At 34.9% G+C, this 26,949-nt stretch overlaps 1 protein-coding gene across 1 annotated transcript; it reads left to right on the top strand.

Annotated features, from left to right (window-relative positions):
• The first annotated feature begins 14,512 nt into the window (after positions 1 to 14,512).
• On the top strand, positions 14,513 to 18,848 carry LOC102599775 (uncharacterized). Its single transcript, XM_006343457.2, has 3 exons — positions 14,513 to 14,766; positions 15,784 to 15,871; positions 16,017 to 18,848. Exon 3 carries the CDS (start codon positions 16,061 to 16,063, stop codon positions 18,470 to 18,472), a length of 2,412 nt encoding a protein of 803 aa, XP_006343519.1. The 5' UTR covers positions 14,513 to 14,766; positions 15,784 to 15,871; positions 16,017 to 16,060; the 3' UTR covers positions 18,473 to 18,848.
• The last annotated feature ends 8,101 nt before the right edge of the window (positions 18,849 to 26,949 follow it).

Raw genomic sequence — 26,949 nt, 5'->3', positions numbered from 1 at the left:
TAATAAGATCAAAATCAAATAATTGAATCAACACAATTAAAATGCATGAAGAATTGAATGAAAACCTAATCAATTTTGATGACATTGAACTTGGAGAAAGTTAAAAATCTTGAGGGTCAATGGGTGAATGAAACCCATTGATGAAACTCTACATACTTGTTATTCAAAGGACAAAAGCAATGGTGAAAAGGAGACTTGATTTGGAAACCGTAGTTTCATATTCCTTGATCTTGAGAGAGAATTAGGGAAGATGAATGTGGATGGGATTTGGGGATTTGAGTGATAGGTCTTAGAAACTGGGGTAAAACGATATAGTATATGCATTTAATGCATAAGAAAAGACCCATATACCCTTAATAATAATTGTTGTATGGTTCCTATGATTTGGACCTATAATCCATACTGGTCAACCGTAGAACCATTTTCAGAAACCCAAAATTCACCTTACTTTCCATGAGACATTTCTACGGTCTGTAGAACCAATCCATAGAACCGAAGTTTAAGTCCAAAATTTCACTAAGTGTGGAACCTTTCCACCGAACCCATCTAGGACTCATAAACCATCATTAGTCCATCTTGTTCATTTGTAAGTCAAACTTCAGAAACTTGAATTTCCCAAATCTCAACCTCATTCCTACGAGTTCCATCTACGACCCATGGAGCCTTCTACGAACCATAGACAGGTCTCTCAGGACACAACAGTAGCCCAAAATGAGATATTTCCTTTCCAATTCGACTTTCTAACTTCTGAGGTGTTATAGTAACACAGTGCTTAGAGTCACGAGTAATCTCAAACTAACCCATGGCCTGATATGAAATTATGATTACTATATAAAATTGAAACGTCTCTAATAGACAGTTAAAACTAAATTCTAAAATAAGTACAAAACAAGATTGATAGTAAAAGGGAAATCATCTGAAAGAATTCCTAAAGGTGAAACTATTGTTTGACTGACTGGAAGCCTCTACTAAGATGAGTTGTTGGGATATACCCTAACTAACTCTAACTGTCCAAAAATTGAATGACTGGAATATAGAAATTTGTCACGACCCAAGGTTATCCCTTAGACGTGACATGTTACCTAGTGTGTGATCCCAAGCTAACTACATGGCATATCATCACACTAAGATAGCACACATAACTGAAATAATCATGAAAAGTGCAATAAAATCTCAAATGACTAACATAGTATAAAAGAAAATTTTGAATACAACGACAACATATGTGGAATCCTTATGTTTGAAAAGCATGTACTCATAAGTGAGTTGATGGGACAAGTCCCTAGCTCACTCGAATAATCTGATAATTGAAAGTGAAGTCTAAAATGAGCATATGAAGGTATATCCCCAAACCATGACAACTCACCAAAAGTAGTGTAGGCTGATAGAATCCTGTACTAACCATGAGCCTAATGAGATATGTCAAAACCTATATTATGAAACAATATAGGCAGAAAACTATGTTGTCAGTATTCAAAATATACTATGTATGAGGAATTGCATAAACATGACATAATAAGTCAGTAAAACAAGCTAATGCAATGACCAAGTAAATATAACATAAAATATTATGATCTAATCTAAAAACATAGCACAAGATCATGCAATATCTGAAAATCATATCATATGTGGGAGATACCGTTAACCGATATAAACTATGTGAGCTACAACATGAAGTTCAATGTACTATTCCTACAATAAAAAAAAGTGTCCTACTTGTATAGGTAAGGACCATGAGTCTGAGCTAAGAAAGGTCCGCTAACTAAAGTTTACAAAGACTAAGTTCTATGGGGGCACCTAGTTCTAAGATAAAGGAATTGCTACTAAAGGTCTCATACATCTTCTAATGGGTGAGACTTCATTCCTAGGTCTACTCGGTGATAAGTAAACTCCCAACGGAAAACATGCATAAGTCAAGACATAGTAAGAATCTGTAATATTGAATCATTCATGAAAAATATGATAATTTGAGTAGCTCCTTAAAATCATGATAATATAACATAATCTGAGAGACATTTTATCTGAAAGCAACTAAATCATGTTAATCATATAAATTGAATGATACTTCATCTAAAAGCATTCTCAATTCATAAAATCCTTAATTCATAAAACTTGCATATGAAAATAGCATAATTGTGATCATTAAAATACTTACATGTCATGGGTTCATGAAAATAACATTGAAATCATTGAATTACAATTAATTCATGCATAATAAGATCAATCACGAAGATGAAATTGAAATTCAATAAGAACCCATAAGAAATCATGAAACCATAAAGTTTAGGAAGATCATAAATTGAGAAGTCGAGGTTTCTTTAGAAATCAATGGTTGAAGAAGAACCTATTGATTAAGTTCCCACATTATACCTTGGTCAAAACTCTTGTTGAATTCGGAAGAGGAGACTTGGCTTGAAGACCTTGATCTTGCCTTAGGAGAAAAGAAATTGATTTTGAGAGAATGAGGGGGAATGAGGTAGTTAGGGTGATTAGCAATCAGTTATACTCACTTAGAATAGGTCAAAACAACATAATGTAGGAATTAAAAGAGTGGAAAAGACTAAAATATCCCCGATTAAAATCTATCGAAAGTCATTCATGGACCCATTCTACGATCCGCAAAACTGTCCACCGACCGTGAAGAATCTCGTAGAAGGCAGGGAGGAAATATTGGGTTACTAAAGTTTGGATCTACAGACCCTTCCATGGTCTTTAGAATATACGACGGACCATACATCCTCTCGTGAACACTAATATTCTATTTTTTGAAGATTCCTCTTTATGGACCATTCCATGGTCTCTGTAAACCATTCTACGGCTTGTCCTGGCCTTTTGTGAAAGGCAAGGGATCCTTAATATTTCTGATGTTCAAATCTTTGTTCAACGACCCCATCCATGGTCCATATACCCTACCACGAGCCGTGAAACCCATTCGTCATGTCGATCCATATTTTCAACTTTCTAAAGATGGTCTACGAAAGGGTCTATGGTCCATGAATTATTATACGGACTGTACAACCATCCGTAAACCCTGACCCTAATAATTCCATTTTCTGAGGTTCATTTCACGGGTGACTTCCACGAACCATGCAAGCTTATACTGTCCATGAACACCTCTTGTAAAAAAAATCAAAATTGCAGACTTCAATAACTTTTTTTGCACTTTCCAACTTTATTCGAGCTAGGCACTTTTGAGGTGTTACAAAAATAAAAGTTGGTCTTGTCCTATAAGGAAAAGGACACATCAAACTTTGTTGTAGAGATGGTATGGAACCTTACTCACCAAACTCTATTGTATAGATGATACGAAAGTGTCTAAACCTATATTATGAACAATACATCCAAAACAACCACCATTGTCGACCATACCATCCCCTGGTGGTTCTTACCAGATTTTTTGCACACCATATGATTTGGACCATATGTGATGCTAACCTATATTATGAACAATACATCCAAAACAACCACCATTGTCGACCATACCATCCCCTGGTGGTTCTTACCAGATTTTTTGCACACCATATGATTTGGACCATATGTGATGCTAACCTATATTATGAACAATACATCCAAAACAACCACCACTGCCGGCCATACATTCCCCGGGTGGTTGTTACCATATTTCTTGCACACCGAATGAATAGGACCATCTGTGATGCTATTATGGGACTTAGAGAATATGTGCTCTGCTCTTAACTTTAGTAATAAGGCACTTGCAAATGATAGAGTTAGAGCTAAGGACTTCTGACAAAATTGAGAGTGATTCCAACCACCCAATTTCTTCTATGAAAAGTCAAAATTAATTGTTCTAGCCCATTTACTCAATGTCTCTCACTCTTCTTGGCTTTTTCTTCCTCAATCTATTGAGCATGGGTCATCAACACGGAGATGTCCATCTTCTTGATCAATATGGCAGTCCCAGATTCCTTAGCCATGATCTTGGAAACACCTGAAATGAACTTACTCATACGGACCCTTGAATCAGCCACTAATGTTGGAGCATGGTTAGGGAATTGAGTAAACTTAAGGAAACACTCTTCCACGGTCAACTCACTCTATTTCAGATTAATTATTTCCTGGACTTTTGCTTCCCTTAATTCAAGAAAAAAAAAATTGTCAAAAAAAGCAGCCAAAAACTCATCCTAGTCTACTAGACCTACAACAACACCCTTATCTTCCTCCACTGCTTACACCAAGTCATAGCCACTCTTTTCAACTAAGTAATGGATAAGTTTGCCTTCTCAACTAAAGGGACACCCATATTATGCTTGATCATCTGAATGTCACCAATGAACTCCCACATATCCTCTTCCACCTTAGAACCATATAACTATACATGATTCATCAGAGTGAAATCTCAAACCCTTGCTACTGTTGTATTCATATTTGACATGGGCAACAACTTGTTGGCTGACCTGAGTTGTCATTGTTTGAGTTATATCACCTGGAACGCAACCCTTGACTAAGTATAAGAGACTTGTTCTTTCAAAAGAGTCTGTTGGAACTAGTGGTGCTTGCCAGTCTCCGTTCCCATTTTTACTTCTCCTTCCATAAGCTCTTTTGGGAGGTATGGTTCAGTAAATGTGTAGAGTACAAGTTAGAAGGAGGTGAAATAGAGTTCATACTCTATCGCACGATATGAACATACGAAAAGTGAAACTTCCCAAATGTTTCATATCAATGTGGTGCACTTTTCACACCCATGAAAAAAACTCTACTCAATGCGACTCTCAGACACTCTTGAACATTTCAAACGTGATGCTCAAATACCAAGTTTGTTAAGACTTGAGACTACCCTTAGTGGTAATATGATTCTTAGAGTCACAAGTGACCCCAAGCTAGCCCATATCGTAGCATGACATTAAGATTACTATATAAAACTAAGAAATCCCATAGCGGAAGCTAAAATTGAATACTATAAGTAAGTTCAAAACAAGCTTAATAATCAAATGGAAATCATATGAACAAAACCATAAAGCTGAAACTATTGTATGAAAGCCTCTACTAAGATGCCTCGGCTAACACTAAAATGACTAAAATAACAAAAATAAAAGTAGTCTTTGTCCTACATAGATAAGAACTTACTAAACTCTATTGTTTAGATGATACATAAACATACTAACCGTGAGCTGGATATGAGTGTTTAAACCTATATTATAAATCATATATCGCAAATGAAGGTATGTAGTCACTACTTTAAATGTATTTAGTATGTGAGATATGCACTATTAAATATAAAGTTGAAGATGATGAACTTGAGATGCTAAACTGATTAGGAAATTAATACATATAACCTAATCCACTTAGAAAGAAATAAAGATGCAGTTGATCAATATTGTATGTCATAAGCTAAATGCAATGTCATGCAATATCAGAGACTAAACTGATATACTCTGTTGAATTGACTTATTTTTAGCGGCTTTCATTTTTAAACACTTTTTTAATTTTGAAAGTGTTTGGGTAACACAACACATAAAAAGTCAAAAATAAAAAGTTAGGGGTTTCCAACTTATAACTTTTGACTTTTAACTTATAAGTTATTTAAAAAGGATAAAAAAAACTAAATACATGTCACAACCCAAACTTGATGGGCGCAACTGACACCTGAAGCCAAAACTTAGGCTTGAGCCGACCCTGCTGAACCACTTGCTAATGGCGCATGGCGGCCACACACAATCAAGACAACAAACAATTATATCTCGACTTAAAAATAAGCCCTCGGCCAGCAAGGCCCCTATCAATAGCTCTATAAAGAAAATACCTACTCCCAACAATTTATATAAAGCAATAACAAACTAGCACATAAACCTGTTTGGGCCGTCAAGGCCACCATGGTAACTAGGAATGCATAAACGCTACGTGGGCCATCAAAGCCACCATGATCTCTATACAAAAGCTGAAAATAGGTATGTATCTACCAATATTTCAAGCAACTATCAATCATCAACCAACAAGAAAGCAACGCCAACGTGGCCAATAACATGGCTATACAACCCAACACCTTAGTCTGCAAGCCTCTACGAATATAACACTTGGATGGGAAATGGCCCCGGCTGATGAGTCCAATTTATTTTATTTATCTTATTTTTTGTTGTTATCTTATGTTTTGTTGTTAATGCATATAGATTTTTACAGCGAGCTGTAAATATTTTACTTCCTGGGTTTGATATCATATCTATCATATTCTTCATAACTAACTGTATAATAATTCGGACTTAGTGTTTTTGGGTTTGATTCGTTCATAATACATTTTTTCTAAAGGTATTAATGTTATAATTTCTTTTATATTTTCCAACATATATTCTATATTTTCTATATCATGAGTTTGTTGGAATGCTTCTACATTTTCTTTTGTTAGATTACACAATAAAGTAATATCTGTTATAGTTTGTTGCCAATATCGTAAGTATTCTCGATTTATCATTAATCTGAATATTGAATTTCTAAATCACTTAGATTAAAGTCTATGATTTCATTATTTATTCTATTTATTTCGTCTATTTCATACCATATCTGATTTATTAATCCTTCTTCTTCTTCTTCTTCAAATATCTTTTCCCATATTATCCTTCTTAGGTCAATGATTTCTATATTCTTAAGTATATATAGGATTAATGTTTTATATGATAATATCATTTCATCATGTAAATAAGACATAACAATTTTCAAACAATTCCCTTATATCATAGTCCTGACGAATATTATTCATATTAGATTACTATAAACTAGATTATTTTCATCATGTTTTCCTGTCACTGTTAACATCGTACTTTCAAAGGTACTCTCTTCCTAACAGTGCCTCAACTACGTTTACTCCCCTCACGGCTTCTCATGCCTATGGTTTCAACTTCAGGATGGCATAGTCTAGAAGATTTCCTCTTTTTCCTCATGTTAACAAACTAGAAAACATCTGATAATAATTCTAGTATATAATAACTAATATAAACTTATTCTATCAATTCTATGATATTCAGGAATTAATAGATTTAGCTATGCATAATCATGAATATATGTACCTGTGTAGTATCTGCAATGTTTTGATCCATAGCTTAGCTTTGAAATTTAAATTTTTATTGAGAGAATATTTTGTATACAAGAGGCTTTGCTTTCCGTCGAGAAAGTCTTGCCCTATCTTGTCTTCTGGCTCTACTATATATACAACTATAAGTAACTCTACTATAGTTACTTTAATCTATACTATAGTTACTTTACATAAACTATAGTTACTTTACTACTTTACATAAAGTTCCACTAACTTCTATAGTAATGTACACGTTGCTTACTGCTTTACATAAAGTCGTACCACTAACTTTACTTTTATAATAGGACGAATAACTTTGCTTTATCTTGTTTCTTTATCTTGTCGGCCTTCTTTATTCCAGATTGACAGCTGGAATCACATTATCTTCGCCATAACATTTTGAGCATTGATGGTCTGGGTATTTGCGTCCGATAGTTCTGCAATAATTCGCCATTATCTCTAGTGAAATAAAACTTCGTCGTATAGCTCTTGTAGTCGGTTGTTGTTCAGGTTTTAGTAGACTTAATATCCACTGACGTATTTCTTCCATATCTGCTTCTCTGGTTTCTCTGGAATTTGAATATATCATAGTTTGTTCTCTGGCATAATAACTCCATACTGAATTTCCACTTAGATAATTCGTTGATAACTCATTTAATATTGTAGCTATTCCAATAACCCTTTTTCTTGCATAAAATCCTGGTATCTCTATCTTTTGTATTTCTTCTTGCTTTTCTATTTTTTCTTGGTATTATCATTTCTCTTGTCAATCCGATTTTATTCACTTGTATAATAGGTTTGATTTCATCATATAATATCTCGGCTGGTGCTGAATAAAATTTTATATAAAATAATGTTCCTTTGGTTATCCTCTTGTAATACATAAATGCCTTGTGTAGCTCTGGTATTGTTGATATTTCATCTCCTGTTACGGTATATACGGTACTTAGTAATCCATAGTGATAGCAAGTTCCTACTAGATTGGTACTGGTTCCTGGTTGTGCAATCAATTTGTTATATCCTTGTAGGTTTTGGGTAATATAGTCTTCATTTGGATTTTTTGTATTTTTGGCTCTGGGATTTAGGTTTAAAAAAGTTTGTATTTTGTGAATATTTTCTATATAGGCTCTGGTTATATGATTATATGTCCTTTTATTTTGTCCAAGACTCTCCTTATAGGTATTAAGCTGGGGTGGTAAGAATAATGGTTCTTTTTGAGTTTTTGGCATAAATGGTTTTTCAAATACCTTGTTCATGTTTGTATTGACATATCTATTTTTGTTTTCTTCCTTTATTGCAGAGGTGCTTCCTGTAGCTACATGTAACAAATTGTTAGTCTGGGTTTTTCGGTGTTTCCCATCGTCACCTTCTAGCTCTGGAATTTTCAAGTCTTCCGATTGACTTAGCTCCGCATATTTATTGTCATGCTGCTGACTTTTCATTTGTTGTAGCTCTTTATCCAGGCTATCTACTTTTGTACAAAGTAGTGTCATAGTATTGAGTATCTTTTCAATAGTATTTTCTTTATCTAGATCCGTCTGTGTAGCTTTGTCTTGAAATGTAATCTGCAATGACATTTTTGTTAGTACTTATTACTTCTATTGTAAATGTAAAATTCTGTATATTTAATACTAGTCTTCGTATTTCTTTGGTTGTTACTGAGTCTTGTATCTTCTTTGTGATCCACCATTTTACCTGCGTATTATCTGTTCTTACAATAAACTTGCTATATACGATGTATGGTTCAAAAGCTAATAAACATTTATATAGAGTATATAATTCTTTTCTATTTATTTCCCATTTTATTTCGGGATTTGTAAACGTTCCTGAGTAATATCTACAATGATGTTCTACTTTTTCTTTATTATATTTATATTTTAATACTCTTCCATAACTTATTTCACTTGCATCTGATTCTAAATTTTTTATTTTCGTCTGGAAAATATAATTTAGGTAAATTCTTACATAATAATTTTATTTTTCTTATTTGGTCTTGATCTCTTTTGTCAAAATAATATTCTACATCTTTCTTTAGTTTTTTATGCAAAGGTTTTAAATTTTCTGCTAAATTAGGTATATATTCTCTTACCTGATTTTACCAATCCTAAAAATGATTGTAATTTCTTTTTCGTATCTATTTGTTCTTCAGAATTTTATAATTTTTTTGTACTATGTGGTTTTGCATTTTTATACCATTCTTATCTATTTGTATTCCTAAAAATTCTATTTGAGTTTTCATTATTTCTGCCTTTTTCTTACTTAAACTAATTCCTGAGTGTGTTATGATATGTATAATTTTTTCTAATAATCGTATATGATCTTCTTTTGTCCGTGAATATAACAATATATCATCTATGTATACTACACAATTTTCTAGTTGGTTAAAATAATTATCCATGAAATGTTGATATCTTCCTGGTGCATTTTTGTATCCAAAGGGTAGTACGTTCCATTCATAGAATCCTTGTGGCACTGTAAAGGCTGTTAATTTTTTAGATTCTTCTTCTAACTTTAGATGATAGAATCCTGATTTACAATCAAATTTACTAAAATAATTGTATCCTTGTATTTGCCTTACTTTTAATACTTTGTTTGGTATAAGATAATTATATGTTTTTGTTTTTGCATTTAGATTTCTGTAGTCAATAACCATACGGCTTTTTCCTCTTTTTTGTTCGCTGTGTTTATTTACTATGAACGCTGGACTAGTATGTTTGCTATTACTTTCTTGAATATATTTGTTTTCTAATAATTCTTTTATATGCATTTTAAATTCTTTTAAATCCTCAAAATTATATTTCAATGGTTTTTGGGTTATTATACTTCTTTCTTCTATTAGTTCAATTTTTATCTTTGTTTTGTGTTTTTCCCATCCTTTTAAGGGATCTTCGCTATATAACATATCTAATTTTTCTTGGATTATTTTTAATTTGTCTATTGAAAATATTATTAATTCTATATTATGAGTACTTTCTTTAATATTTTCTAGTTTTTGAGTGATTTTTTCACTTCCTTTAATCCATGGTGTAGGTTTTCTATTTTTATTATTTACTCGTTTTGCTCCTATCTTTTGCTTACATGGTGTAGTAAACCACCAATGTGTTTTTGTGATTACATGGGGATATAGTTTTTCTAGAAATGGCATTCCTAAAAGCATATCTTTATTTATAAATTCATAACTATATATATCTTCTATAGTTAGTATTTTATCCCATATTTGTAACTTTATATTTTTTGCTTTATAAGTTATCATACTTCCTTCATTATTAAATCCTGTTACAACTATTGGTGTTTAGTTTTCCCATTTTCGTCTGGTAGACAATTATGTTTACACATGTTTGCTTCTGCTCCTGTGTCTAACATTGGAGTATAGTATCTGTTATAATAGTTTTCTACTATTATTTTTGCAAGTATATAAATTTTCATATTGCTCTTTTTATCATAACTTTTTTGTTTTTATAGGTTATAATTAATTGTGTATTTTCTAGGTTATATGGCTTCATTTCTTCTAACCATTTTACTCCTAATATTATATTATCTTCTTGGTATACTTTAAAATTTATTAGTATTATTATACCTCCTATGATTATTTCCTTTTGAGTTGTTTCTTCTATATGTAACAATTCTTTTGGCAATTCTGGACTCATTTAGAGCTATATTTGATAGAATTAGTGTCCTCAAATGCATATTTTGTCTCAATATCTGATGGAAACCCTTAAGTTTTAGGTATTTAGAGTTTGAGGCAAAGCATGGACACTACTTGGCAAGAAGGAACAAGGTGGACGAAAAGAACAAAAAATGAAGGCATGAAGATCGCCGAGCCCTGTTGGCGAGTCACCGATCGGCCTGAAGATCGCCTTATGTTCCAGTGTGTTGAGCCCTAAAGGAGAATATCATTTCCGCGATGAAAAGGAGCAGTCGGCGCGTCGCCGAGCAGTTCGGCGAAGCAGTACTTCTATCGCCCAATGCCTCAAAATGTGAGAATGTTGAAGGCAAAAGCAGGAAGGCGATGAAATCAACCAAAAGGCGGATTGCCGAGTGTATCGGCGATCCCGACTAACTGCGCTGAATGGTCCTCCGCAGCACAAATTTTCAAACACTATAAATACTTGTTTTTAATTTCTAGCTTAGTATCACTTCTATTATTCGAACTTTTTGCAGTTTTTTGGAGAGTTCAAGTTTTAGAGGGTATTGGAGACTTTGTTCTAAGACCCTGAAGATTCACAGGATTTCAACTCCAAGAAATTGGACGTGGGTCTCAAAGATTTTATGAATATGGGTTAAATTATCTATTGGGTCTTACTTGTTGATGGTTTATTTGTTGTTTAAATGTGATTTCGTTTAGTAGTTGTGTATGAACTTAATGGGATTGTAGTTGCAAATACGATTTCATCTTAGTGTTTTTGGCTTGCTCGAGAGAGAGGTTGTAAAACTAAGACTACTAAATTGATAGTCGGTGGTATTGGATTGACATGGGTTCAGCTCGAGACAGTGAACCCTAGTCCTTCTCCCACACATTCAGCTCGAGAGAGTGAATAGGCTAAGGCGGAGGTTGTGCTTAATGCGGCAATTCAGTGTTTGAGAGAAATTGAGTGATTCGGGGTAAGTTGCTCGAGAGAGAATTTACCCCCACTATAGTCTAGCCTATTCACAAATGTTCAACAATTTACTATCAAAACCATGTACCTGATAGTCTAGTTTATCTCGTATTCTTATCACATCCTAAGAATCCCGTCTCCATATCAAGTTTCCTTATATTTTTGCTCTTTTTAGTTGTTAGTTAATACAAACCCCCATTGATAATTGACGCTTGCGTCACCCCTTAGATTTAGTATGTTTATATTCGATAATGTTTATAGTTATGACTAATTAGAATTAAATTTTATTTTTCTATTAATTCCAAAACCATTCCCTGTGGGAACGATCCCAACCCTTGGTTGGGTTATATCACTACACGTGATCGTTTGGCACTTGAACCGAAATAGTGTCAGTTGATTACGTCGAACATCACCGGCCTACCCTAAAATCTTTAAAAAGCAAAACATGCAAACCTCTTGGACTTACAAGCATGAATGCAGGTCCCCAGCCAAGGGGCGTCAGTACACAATATTGTACCGAGCATGTAAGGTAAACTGAAAGTTGAAACTGAAGTAAAAGTATGGAACGAAAATAGGCAGGAGTGAAAGACAAGTATAATACCCTATCTCCCTATAACAATAAAATGTAAGCATATAACAAGCAATAACCTGACCTAGCCCCCATAAGCCCGGTAGGTACAAACAACACACAATCCTTATAGTCATAACGAGAGCAAGCAATTGCTAAATACCCATATTAGCCCCTTACCTGGATCCCGATGACAATCCGATCTGAACCGTCTAAATGTACTTGTTCCATGAATCAATACAAATCTGAGGCTCTGTGGTACAATACATATATGCTGCCTGTAGGTATAGCCTACCCGACCTGTAGGCACGGGCTACCCGGCCCGTAGGCTCAGTCTACCCGGCTCGAAGGCTCGATCTACCCAGCCCAAAGGCATGGTCTACCCGGCTCGAAGACTCGGTATAAGAATCACTTTGTATGCTTAAGACCCTTGGAATGTCAATGTTTCCTAAGGACAAAACAAGATCATAGGCGACAGATATACAATAAAACATCACAATAATGATTAGTAATCATGATTAATCAAAACACAATCATAACAAGGTTTTTCTAGGCCACTCAGCAATGAGTAGAGTGTTGCCTATAGACATTGCATCATATGGTTGTAGCCAACTCTATAGGATAAAGCTACAAGTCAAATAATGATAATACACCGACCATAAAATATCTTAGGTCATTAAGATCATGCCAGAAGAGACATAATAGCCTCAACATACCTTTCAACGAAAGCCCAAAAGATGTCTCTATGATGCTTGACCAACCAAAGTAATGCAACAAAGTCAAAATCAACAAGGATGTAAGAACAATCCATAAGTAAATAATAAGGCGCTAATGCCACACTCATGACCAGCCAAGTTCAAACTATAAAGTGAGGCCAAAAACAACAATAATTAGCAGCTAAATCCATTGAAGACATTCCAATAATATCTCGAAAGAGCGACAAGTTCCAGAGGTGACATAACTAGGCGTACTTCACACCATTCAATTCAACAACCATCGTACGTGACTCTAATAATAATCACACCAACCACTCATTACCTCCATCAGCTTAAAACCATTAATACGCAACAATAATAGCCAAAATAAATAATACAAAGGGGCTGCCCACAACCACAATTTCAAAATCACCACCACTTAGCTAAAAAATCTATAAAAATGATACTAGCACATGGAATTCCGAAGGAGGGTTGTAAAAAGAAGATTACCTCAACCAAAATATCTGAAATAATAAGCTTAAGATTCTGCCTCCTTGCAGCAATAACAAATAGAGTCTAAATCAACAATAAAATTATACCACAATGATGAGCTCGTGACGTAGAACAACTTCTGTTAAACATCCGAGTTGAGAATCTAAACATCCATGGGTATTGGAAGGTGGGTTTGTCAATTTTCTAGTTTTCAGCTATTTATAATGGATAAAAGACGAAGATGGTGGTCTTTTATAAAGACCACCGATTTAGAGTTAAGGGGACCTACTTTGAGGTGCATGCTTGTGCAGTCTCACGAAAACATGCATATCTCTCAATTCTTAAGTTGTATCGACAAATGATTTACTAAATTGGAAACTAGATTCGTAGACCTTTGATTTTGATAGGTCATGAGAATTCTAACTCCTTATATATTAGGAGAAAATGGCTGAGCAATCTGACCGTATATTACAGAGAATTCTTTAACATCATTTACAATTACTTTTGCCGAATTTTATTTCACAACTTCCTTGACTTTAGCACTTAACATATGAACTTTGTGCAACTAAATTAACTCATATAACATCCTTTCATGTATGTTATGTATTCTTAGTCTTATACCAAAAGTATGAGTTAATTTCACCATCCAAATGGGTGGGTTGTCACAATACATAACTTATTTTAGCATATTTTCTAAAATTTTCTTGCCATTTGAAAAATTACAAAAAGTCATGCTCTCTCCTATTCTCGAATACATCACTTTACGCGATGTATCGAAATAATGTATCGAGATGTTGAGTGGTGTATTCAACATCGAGACGCGATTGTATCAGAGTGATGGATGATGTATTCGAAATCGAAACGAAATGTATCGAGACTTTTGAGATGTATTCGAATTTCACCAAATTTAAGGAATTTTTATTATTTGAAAAAAGTAGAGATACTATTTAATTAGCTTTTAACATTATGAAATTTATCTAATATTCCACTTAAAAAAAGTCAATCCAAACATCCCAAAAACTCTTGGGTTATACTCAACTATATTAAAGCTCAAAATGATGAATGGGCCAAAGTGAAGTTTAAATATGGGCCCAGCCCAGCCCATTTTAACCTTCAACCCCTAGAAAAAACCTACCCTCTAGATTGTTCCCCAATGTTTTGGGGAAATAGCACAAGGATGATAAACAAAGTTAGATTTTAGGGGGAAATGAAATTTCAGAAGAATTTTGGGTATCTCCCCGCTTCCTGAAATTTTCACTCTCTTTCCAATTCCCGCGATTCTCTTCCCTCCTTTTACTATTTGCTCTCTCTCAAATTCGTCCTTTAGTTATTAGTAGTATAAGGATTAATCTCTTTCCATAGTCAAAACTTTGGAGGTCCTTTTTCATTTAGGTATGCACATTTATGGATACTTTTGTTTTTCATCTTTTTCTTAAACCTTATTGTGCTTTTTGATTTCTATGGAGTTTGAAATTTGAAGTTTTTGGATTCGAGTTTTGAGTATGTAGCGCTTTTGCATCAATCAATGCTAGTTTTTTTTTTATCTGCCTGTCAGCAATATGCTAGGGTTTAATGTATGTTGATGTACACATTCTGATTTCATCTGCATGTTAAAATTGTTATCTCAGTATCCCATACTTATGTTCATGCTTAACTTTGTTCACGTTTCGGTAAAATGTGGGTTTCTTTGTTTTATATATTTCAAAGTTAACTTTTCATGTATGATATCAGCTTGAGAACTTGTGTGATAGCAAAATATAATTAATGCAAATTTTACATTCTTGGTGATTTTAGTGATAATAGTTCTAGTTTTGCACGATGCTTACGAGCTAATATATGTGGATTAATGATCTCTTTTCATTGGGAAAAGTTGGTTAATCAAGCAAAACAGATATAACTTTAGGCAGTATGTAACCTTTAAGAAAATCAAATCTTTTTGGTCTACAAGTAATATTAGAAACATTTGGAATAGTTGATTATAAAGGTGAAAGTAAGTTTTAGACTGCTAAGCAACACCCAGAGAAATAGATGACAAAGGAGTTAGATTACAGTTTGATACTTAGTTCTTAGCTCCATGCCCCATGAACTCTCTTTGTTTGCTGTCTCAAGTCTCCGATGTTTGATATCTTGGGTCTATGCATGATACTTGTATATTGACTTTACCATTTATTGGAAGTTTGATTGTTCTTGTATGATTTCCAGTGTGCTTCATCTCCACTTGTCTTGTCGTGATTGCTCTTTATTGTAACTTTTAAGAGATCCTCTATTTCGGGAATCAGTCATTGTGTGCCTATGACTTCGTGGAATCGATTGAAATAATTCTTAACTGTATTTTTTCATTTGCATTCTCTCTTTTATTTGTTTTTCTTTATTGGGCACAGAATGACAATCATCTATTTTTGGGTGCAGGATTCACTATCTTTGTATAAGCATCTTATCTTTCTTGATTGTGTTGTCAACAATTTATTGCTTAGCTGCTCATAAGTTGTAACTGAAGGTGAAGTTCCTCTCTCTCTTTTCTTTTAGGTGTGCATGATAGCTCTAGAACGGTTACTACATGACTAGTAATTAGTAAAAGCAATATTTGATCTTTCTTGCTTTTACGCAAGAATTGACAGATATATTCCTTTTTGTTGGGACAGGAATGCGGCATTGAGCATGAAAAATATATGTTGGAGACTTGTGTATGAATGTCTACTGCATCTTACTGATTAATATCTTTATTGGGATTGTGATGGAGTGCAACAAGGATGAAGCCTTAAGGGCTAAAGAGCTGGCTGAGAAGAAAATGCAGAGTAATGACTTTTTAGGGGCTCAAAAGGTGGCACAGAAAGCTGAACGGCTTTACCCTCAGCTAGAGAATATATCGCAGCTACTTGCTGTCTGTAATGTCCACTGTTCTGCTCAGAGCAGTACAGTGGGATCAGAAAAGGATTGGTATCGGATCCTCCAAATTGATATGTCGGCTGATGAAGTGACCATCAAGAAACAATACCGGAGACTTGCGCTTGTGCTTCATCCTGACAAGAACAAGTTTCCAGGTGCAGAAGCAGCTTTCAAGTTGATTGGGGAATCAAATATGGTGCTTTCGGACCCGACAAAGAGGACTTTGTTTGATAGTAAGTACAGGTTTTTTTCCAAAGGTGCAGCAGCAAAGCGACAGGTTAATCGAAATCCTTCAGCTAGACAAAATAATATTCCAAATGGTATTGGTACTCAGTCCAGTAATCTGAATAATATTCAGAAAACACAACCAACTTCACCAGCAATGCCTGAAACATTCTGGACGGGATGTCCTTTTTGCAATATTAGGTACCAGTACTACAGGAGTTTTGTGAACAGAGCTTTACGCTGCCAAAAATGCTCAAAGCCTTTCATTGCATATGATTTAGGTTCTCAAGGTGCTCCTCCTGGACATAAATGGAGTCAACCTGGCAGTCAGGATGTGCCCCTTAAGTCAAACACGAGCCAACCTTATCAGCAGAAAGAGGCTTTCAACCAGGGAACCTCAAGAATGGCAGCCGGAGCTGGGTTTACACCTGCCCAAATGGGATCTCAACAGGGTCCCAGCAGTAAAACAATGGGTTCACAACCAGAGGTACGGAGAGAAAAGACTGCTCAGGTATTTGAGGATTTAAAGGCTAAAGGGAAGGCTGAAAAGTATGACAAGGAAATGGGCGATACAAATGAAGGGGCTGCTACGCCGAAGGTTAATAAAAATAATAGGAAAAGGAGTAGGAAGCAGACAGTTGAATCAAGTGAGAGCATTGATACTTCAACCAGCACTGAGCCTGAAACTGTGGACATCGAGTCTGGTAGCTATCCACCGGCTGGAGAAGATTTTGAATCTGATGGTTTCGGCCCTAGGAGATCTTCTCGCCTACGGCAGCATGTATCCTATAATGAAGGTGCAAGTGATGACGAGAATGATTTGGCAAACCGTTTGAAGAAGGTACGGGCTAGCCAATCAGCTGAAGATGATACATCAAAGCAGAAAGAAGCCATGAGTGGTGATGACTCTAGGAATGCCAAACCAACTGATTTTAATGGTAATTCCAAGGCAAAGGCTACTCAAAATGGAGTAGCCTCTCCTAAAGCGAAAGTGCAAAATGAAAACACCAACAATAGGAAATTTGACAAACAGGCTTCTGGACCTCCATCAAGTGAGGTGGAAAAAGTTGAAGTTGTTGATTCTGATTCAGAACCAGATAGTGAACTTTCTGATAATCCTCCAGAGATATATGATTGTCCTGATCCGGAGTTTAGTGATTTTGATAAGCATAGGGAAGAAAGTTGCTTTGCTGTTGACCAAATCTGGGCTTGTTATGATACAGCTGATGGAATGCCAAGATTCTATTGTCAGATTAGGAGAGTTTCGTCTCCTGAATTTGAGCTACGGTTCACTTGGCTTGAGGCTAATCCAGAGGACCAAGGAGACATGGAGTGGGTAGAGGCAGAGTTGCCTGCTGGTTGTGGGAAATTTAAACGTGGAAGTTCTCAAATCACTAATGATCGTCTTACATTCTCTCATCTAGTGCAGTCCAAAAAGGGTAAGAGAGGTGCATTCATTGTATATCCTAGGAAAGGGGAGACATGGGCTCTCTTTAAAAATTGGGATATCAGTTGGAGCTCCGACCCAGAAAAACATAGTAAGTACAAGTATGAGATTGTGGAGGTACTTTCTGATTTTGTTAAGGATGTCGGTATAAAAGTAAATTACCTGGATAAGGTGAGTGGATTTGTAAGCCTTTTCCAACCTACCAGCCACACTAAAGATGGCTCATTTTTGGTAATGCCAAATGAACTTTATAAGTTCTCTCATCAAATCCCATCATTCAGAATGACTGGAACTGAAAAAGAAGGTGTACCTGTGGGATCATTTGAACTTGATCCTGCTTCTTTACCTCTTAATCCAGATGACATTTGGTACCCTGAGAAACTGAATAAAGACAGCAGAAATCCAAAATCTGAACTGGAGAATGTGACAACACCTAAGAAGTTAGTGGAATTGAAAGGAACAGGTGCTACTGATGGAGAGTCATCTAAGGTTCGAAGATCTCCCAGGGGTGTGAATATCTCCATGACTAGAAAATCGTAGACATGACAGATTCTTTCTTCTGCTTTGCTTGCTCAGTGAAGATTTAATTGGGGCAGACTCGTGGATTTTGTCATCAGTTTAACTTGTAGGGATACCAGTAGGATTATTAGAACAGTTGTCGCTGGCCTGAACTCTTTTTTGACGGCAGTATGTGTTCCTGCAACTTTTATTGCTAGTGTATGTCCTTTGTGTAGTTTTTGCTGAATCAATGGTATTTTCAGATCATTTCCTGAGAGATGGATCAAGGATATTTAGTTTGAACAAAACTGTCCTTGTTAAGACATTGTAGTTCTTATATAAGTATCTTGCAAGGGAAACAGAGCATGAAAAGTTTGTAGTCCACTTGTGTTGTTGATTAGAGGTTTATGTTGGTTCATCCTGCGTTTTTAAGTCATTGTTATACTCCCTCCGTCCCTTTTTAGTTGTCCACTTTAGAAATGGCACACAGATTAAGGCAACAATGATTAGCACAGTGAAGTTACAATTTTACCCTTATGACAACTTTTCATTTCAAAATTACAACCACTTATTTGAATTCAAGTGAAATAAATTGGAGGGAAACAACATACACTTTTACAATTTTTTGTAACATTTAAAAATTTCCCATCAAAATATTTTGTTATAAAAAATGCTTCAATGAAATGAGAAATCAAACAACCAATGGATACAGGACAAAATAAATCAAGTTTAATGAATGGAATAGATTTAAATATTTCTGTTGAGGTGGATGATTCTTCAAGTTTATTTCTACCCATTTTTTTAGAGTAAAAAATTGTTCAAAATTTTTACTCATAAACTATCGAAATGCTCTTTTGAGTAACTTAAAGGATTGTCACTCCCTAAGTATAATAAATATTCTCTTGTTTCAAAAAGGATGAATTAAAACTTAAAAATTTTCAATAAGTTTAAATGAGGGTATAATAGGAAGTTTTTTTTTGTCCTTTCTTGATTTGTCAAAATGGACAACTAAATAGGGACAACCAAAAAAGGAAATATGGATAAGTAAATAGGGACGGAGGGAGTAATATTTTACTACAATTGACTAGTAAAAAGAATAAATAAATGCTTGGCAGGATCATGTATCTTGATACCTTTGAAATTACTTTTCACACAATCGAATACTGTCAAGATTAGTTTTGCCTTCTGAGATAGAACAGACATTCAAAATTCCACATTCTGCTGAACTTGAATCTTTGATGATTGAATTGAGTTGAAATTATATTATCATTATTTCTATTATAATATTAGTGGGAATGACAAAATTAGATCGTCCTCACATGGGTAGTAACGAGATTTCCATGTTGTAAAGCTACTACATGTGGCTGCATTCTCCTATTTTTGCCCTCATTCATTTCTCAAGGACATTGCCACTTAGGCCTTTGTAATTGGTTTACTGTGTGGTAACCTCTTAGGGACCGTAAACTTAAGACAATTTTGAAGCCACATTTTTTTTACTTTACATATATGTTCTTGAATTGTTATCTAGTACTCCCTCTGTCTCTATTTACTTGTTCATATTTTCTGTTTTAGCTGTCTCTATTTACTTGTTCATATTTTCTGTTTTAGCTGTCTCTATTTACTTGTTCATATTTTCTGTTTTAGCTGTCTCTATTTACTTGTTCATATTTTCTGTTTTAGCTGTCTCTATTTACTTGTCCATTTTGACAAATCAAGAAAGGACAAAAAAAAACTTCCTATTATACCCTCATTTAAACTTATTGAAAATTTTTAAGTTTTAATTCATCCTTTTTGAAACAAGAGAATATTTATTATACTTAGGGAGTGACAATCCTTTAAGTTACTCAAAAGAGCATTTCGATAGTTTATGAGTAAAAATTTTGAACAATTTTTTACTCTAAAAAAATGGGTAGAAATAAACTTGAAGAATCATCCACCTCAACAGAAATATTTAAATCTATTCCATTCATTAAACTTGATTTATTTTGTCCTGTATCCATTGGTTGTTTGATTTCTCATTTCATTGAAGCATTTTTTATAACAAAATATTTTGATGGGAAATTTTTAAATGTTACAAAAAATTGTAAAAGCGTATGTTGTTTCCCTCCAATTTTTTTCATTTGAATTCAAAGAAGTGGCTGTAATTTTTTTTTACTTAAACTGAAGTGCTAACCTTCTCTGTCATTTGTGGGTCTTACGCAGTGAACCCACTAAAATGTGAAAGTTGTCATAAATAAATAAACTGATGAACTTTCCACAACATTGATTAGCTATCTCATCTTTGAAATTTGGATAATGGCTTTAATGAGTAAATTGATTTTGGAATCATAATTAATAACGGTAAAATTGTAACTTCACTATGCTAATCATTGTTGTCTTAATAGGTGTGTCATTTCTAAAGTAGACAAGTAAATAGGGACAGAGGGAGTACTTTCTTTTTTGTTTTCTTTTTTACATGATCCTATTTGATTTAGCACAAAATTTAAGGAAAAAAAGGCGTTTGAGATTGCGGTTTAAAATAAATCTGATCTTTTGTAGTTATAAATTATTTTATTAAAATAAAGGAATTTTAAAAAAGTTAATCTATAAATAATTATAGTAAATTTACATTCTTTATGTAGCACATTAAAAAAAAGAGTGTGGCATAAATTAGGATGGAGTGAGCAATATTCTCGTTAGATTATTAAGTTAATTTGTGTAAAGACTCTAAACTAAATTATATAAATATTTTAATATTGATCGGTTAAAAATGCTCTCAACATCGTAGCCGCTAAAAACCTAATTTTTTCTAGATCACAAGAAAACTATGGCCACGACGGTTGTTGGCCAGCCTGACCTTTGGAGATTAGGTAAACTAACAATATTGTTATAAAAAACCTATGGAATCTACTTATGCCAACACCATAAAACCTTCGGTGGCACTTACCTAACCTATACCTTTGAAGCAAATTACATACCTTCATGGTGAACCACATATTGTATGGGAAGAAGAAAAAGTTAAGCAAATGATTATTAATGAGGATCTCCCGTATGCCGTAATTGGAATTTTTTTGTATGGGTGACCTGAGATGCATGATCTAAGGAGATTAATTCTAAAATAATATGAGCTCAAAGGGGAGGTAAATATAGGGCTTCTGAGCAACATGCATATTCTTATTAGGGACACATTATTGGAAGATTACGTCAACTTATTGACAAAGCCACAATTTTATATCACCCATAAGCATTGGTCCTATCCAATAAGTACACTGACACAGGACCCATTTTTTAATCCAGGGGAGGAAACATGTAACACCTCGAAAGTTGGAAAGTCTAAAGCAAAAAAATGCAGAAAATTGACTGAAGCAGTGGTCTACGAGTTCGACCTACGAACCATAGGAAGTCCTAGGGGCCGTAGAAAGTGAACAGTATAACCTAAGTTGAGTTTTGGAAAATCAAGCCCCAGTAACTCATTGGACGGTTGACCAAGACAGCCCGTTGAATGTTTTACGAACCGTAGGAAGGTCCCATAGAAAGATTCCAAACATAGTGAAATTTTGAAGTGAAAGTTGAGTTCTACGGTAAGATGACCGTAAGAATTTTCATGGATTGTAGAATGGTATCATGGGAAATGATTGAATATATGGGTTTCTGAAGTTGGTTCTATGGGTGACCAAGACGGACCGTAGAAATTCCTACGGACCGTAGGTCCCTCCAACAATTTTAAGTAAAGAGTATTTGGGTCTTTTCCGATGCATTTAATACCTATACTACATCATTTTGACCATAAATCTAAGGCCTATAACTACCCTTCACCTTTAGAAATTTTCCCAACTCTTTCATTCCCTAAAAATCCTAAATTCTCTCAAAAGTTTTCCCCAAAAATTCTCTCTCTTGATCACAGAATAAGAAACTAGGGTTTTTCAAGTTCAAGTCTCCTCTCTTCATCATTGCTCAGGGCTTCCATCAAGGTATGTAGCGAGTTCATCAATGTGTTCCATTCACCCATTTAGTCCCTAAAGATTCTTCTACTCTCCAATTCAAATTCAATTCAATTGGTTAGGTTTTCATTCAATTCCTCATGGATTCTATTTTTATGGATTCAATTGATTGATTATGATATTATTTTGATGATTTAGACTCAATTACATTCTTTTCAACTAATTCAACGTGAACCCATATATTGTTCAATATTTTGACTATGAACCCTAATTTATGTGAATTTATGAAGGAACTTGAATCTATGATTGATGTTTTTATGAAATACATACATGATTTATGAAAATAAAGGTTTTATGATCTAAGTTGCTTTAGATAAGCATCAATGGAATTGTAAAAGGTTTTCTCACAACTTAAGGAATCATTGTTTGTGAAAGGTTTTCTCACTTAACCTTGATTCAAGATTTAATGATGTAACACCTTGGAATTCGGGAAAGGTAGTATGGGTTGAATGAGTAGGTCCACATGCCTAAAACCAACCATGGACCCTCCACGGTTGGCTAAACGGTCCATTTAGGGGTTCACTGGCCGTTTAGGGAAAAATAGTTGGTCGTTTAAGGCAATCCTGAAGCTAACCCATTTGTACGGTTCCCTTCACGGACCATCAAGCCCTAAACAGTCTGTGAAAGCTTCCATATAAGTCACCCCATCAGCCTTTTAAGTCATGTCTATTTTAGCCTTTCCCTATGTGTTTGATACCTAAGCCATGTCGTTTTAACCCCTATTCTAAGCTCTATATAAGTGATTAAGTCCTAAAACTACCCATTCTAAATCATTCTCCTAAATCATAAATTTCCCTCCAAGTTCATCCCTCAAATTCTCTCTAAAGCTAAGGAAGAAGAATCCAGGGTTTCACTTCAAGATCTTCAATTCACCAAAGCTATTGGGCCTTGATCACCAAGGTATATTAGTATTCACCTATGGAGTCCTTTTCTCCATAAAGTTACCAAAATCTTCCAATTATACAAAGTTAGATTCTCAATTCAAAGTTAGGGTTTTATTCAATCTTCATGGGTTCTTTTCAATTACGACTTAATTACTTTTTTCCTATCTTCTAATGAATGAATTGAAAGTATTTACATGATTTTGATTTGAATTCATATGAACCCAAGCATGATCCATGACTTTAGACTATGAACACATGTTGAAGCTTCTGAACTATGAAATATGATTTTTATGAGGATACACATGCTTTTATGAAAGAGATGTAAATGATTTGAGGATGCTTTGAGAGGAAAGTATCAATGTTGTGATCATGAAAGGTTTTCTCTCATACTAATAAGATCATGATTGTGAAAGGTTTTCTCACATAAGGATTCATAAGGTTGAAAAGTTTTCTCACCTAAGTTAAATCATGTTTTAGGAGCTATTATAAATAAACTTTAGCTTGGATTGGTTGCTTAATTGTGCCTTTGCATGAATGATAATATGAATATGCTTAATGATTATTCCATGTGATTTTACTTAGCATCGAGCGGGATTTTGGGATGAAGGTTTTTGTTTAGCGTCCGTGGATCTTTAGTAGCAATCCCTAAGTCCCAGAACTATGTGCCACCGTAGGATTTTCTCAGATAGACACTAGATAGTTGATCCACTTTAACTCAGACTTATGGTTCTTACTTGACAAGTAAGGACATCTCTTTTTGGTGGGGATAGACATCGAATTCCATGTTATAGATCACATGGTCTATGCCGATTAAATGGTAAATATCCCACAATAATAAACTAAGGTTACTTTCAAAGTATATCACAAAGTGTTTTAAAGATGTTAATCTTGCATTGAACATGAATATAAGTATGTTAGACTTCCGCGTTGTCAAAAACTCTTTTATGATATAAGACTATTTCTTTGAAATCTTTATTTCTATTATCTTGTATGATGTATGCTAAGTGGCTTGTGTAGGGCCACTCGGGGTTATATACACCATGTTACACCTAAGTATACTTTAGGTCGTGACAAAATTGGTATTCAAAGCACAAGATTTAGAAAGGTCATAGAATATCTCACAAGTCACGTCGAGTAGAATCTTGTTAATAAGTGTGAAAGGTGCCGCATTTATGAATATGAGGCTATAAGGTATTTAAGAAACTCCACTTCTTTCATCATTCTAAAGTCGTGCGATAGAGTGCAACTCTATATGTCTCTCTCCTAATCCTAGCGAGGAAAGCAAAATTTATTCCAGAGATACCATGGTAGTAAGGTCATGAAGGTCTTCACTTGGTACTACCTCCTTTGTTGCAGGTGAGAAAGGGCCTTTTCAATTTATTTGTCCTCGGGGACTCGTCTGTTAACTATGGTGACAAAACGTTCTTGTATCCGATTCTCAGAGGAATCTCTTATCCGATGCTTTTTCAGGATATGGCCCATCGAAGAGTATACGTTAGAAGGAATGCATGTGAGTATATGGAATAAGAAGCTCCTCAAGTTTCGACCGACCATTTGGCTGAACAAGTGACTAATGCAGAGTTCCAAGCCGTTTTTCAAGTTTTGACTCAAGCTATGATGGATCAAGTCAATAGGGAGGTTGTGGTCCCCGTGAAGCCAAATGTGGGTACGACGAAAACTAGAGTGAGGGACTTCACTAGAGTGAATCCCTCTGAGTTTCATGGTTCTAAGGTTGAGGAAGGGCACCACGAGGCGTGGTGTAGCCCGTGAAGGCTCATAGAGTTGAGCCAAAGAGGGCTCCCCTCCCACGAGTACCTAGATGGCTTGTGGTGAGCACTACAACGCGAAGTGATGCCCATGAAGGGGGATGCAGTAGCCACTCTAGAGCTGACCCTCTACCGGGCCACTAGACGACTCGTGGATGATGTCATGAAGGGTGTGGATTTGTGGGGAAAATTTTCCTGGCCACTGGTAAAGGACCACGACTGCCACCACGGCCCATGAAGTCCTTTACGACTCGTGTGGGACTCCATCTGGAGGTTCGCGTCAGTTGTAAGTTAAGGGTAGTTGGGTGTTTTTCAGATTTCTTTTAAACAATACTATGTCACTTTGTCTATGCCTAGGACCCCTATATAAGTGATTTTAACCCAAAACTTACCCATTCAAGTCATTCTCTTAAATTTACCAAAGAAGATCAAGTTCTTCCTCTCCAAAATATTTTTCTCTCTAGAGGTTTAAAGAAGAAGATTCAAGCTAGGGTTCAAGGTCAAGCCTTCATTCTTCAATTGATTTTTGGATTTTATAGCATATGATATCTTTTCATCCATGGAACCCTTGCATCCATGGTGCCCCCAAGTTCTCCAAATTGAAAAGTAGGAATTTCCCCAACTTGAGTTAGGGTTTTCTTCCAAGTTATGGGTTCTTATGAATGTTGATTCAATTGATTGAATTATGATTGTTTATGCATGAATTGAGAGGATTCAATGCTTTCATGATTAAATTTCATGTACCCATGCTTAACCCATGTTCTAAGAAGAAATTGAATTAAAAAAATGGGTTTTACTCTATGAAAGGAAAAACTATGGATTTATGTGTATTCTTATAGGGTAAATAAGATATAATATGAATTGCTTTGAGATTGAAGCATATGTGATGATTTATTGTAAGAATTGCTTTGAGAGTGAAACATATGTTATTAATTGTTGATTATTGATGTGGCTGTTGTGGAAGGAATTTTTCTCATTTCTTGTGTACGAATGTGAAAGGTTTCCTCACATTGAATGATTATAGGTTGAAAGGATTTCTCACCTAAAGTGAATCTAAGCTAAGGAATTATGAAAATGATGAGGCTAGAGGCGATTACCCATAACCTCTAAGTATAAGACAAGAGGTGATTACCCGTGTCATATGATAGAAAGACAAGAGGCGAATACCCATGTCACATGATGAATGGACAAGAGGTGATTACCCATGATACTTTAATATAAGGCAAGATGTGATTACCCATGATCCTTTATAAGAAGGAAAAAGGCGATTCCCCATGTCCTTAAAAGATAAGCTATGATATGTTATGATAGATGATGAGCTTGGATTGTTGCTAGAGTTTGCCTTCCATGATGAGTAAGACTAGAGGCAGTTACCCATGTCTTGACTAAGGATAACTTGAGGTTACTTCAAGAAGTACTCTTTACATGTTGAGATGATCTATTATGTGCATTAATTATGCTTTATGACTTGTGTTGTCTAACTTTTATGTTATGTTTGTGCACGTTATCATATTTAGTACATTGTTTGTACAAACACATACTCTTTCCTACATAACTTATCCAAATGTAGGGTCCGGCGTTCCCGATTCTCACCTCCATGGCTAGGTTCATAATAAAAGAAGAGTTGAAGATTTGTGAGTCCTCATTCATTCGACGATTTGGCCACTAATTTACTTATGATCTTTTTTTATTTGAGTTTTGAACATTGATGTACGGGCTACGTCCCGAGATTCTATTGTATTAGATCATTTTTTAGACAAGAGTTTAGACTTTCGCTTCGTTTTATGAAAATTTGGTTATCTTGAAATAATGTTTTAAATCTTATCGATTTCTATTTTCTTGACTATGAAAGCTAAGTGGCTTGTATGAGGCCTCTCGATGCCTTGTAC

This window comes from Solanum tuberosum, unplaced genomic scaffold (assembly GCF_000226075.1).
Source record: "Solanum tuberosum cultivar DM 1-3 516 R44 unplaced genomic scaffold, SolTub_3.0 scf00045, whole genome shotgun sequence".
Taxonomy (NCBI): Eukaryota; Viridiplantae; Streptophyta; class Magnoliopsida; order Solanales; family Solanaceae; genus Solanum; species Solanum tuberosum.
This window is presented reverse-complemented; position numbering and strand designations above follow the sequence as displayed.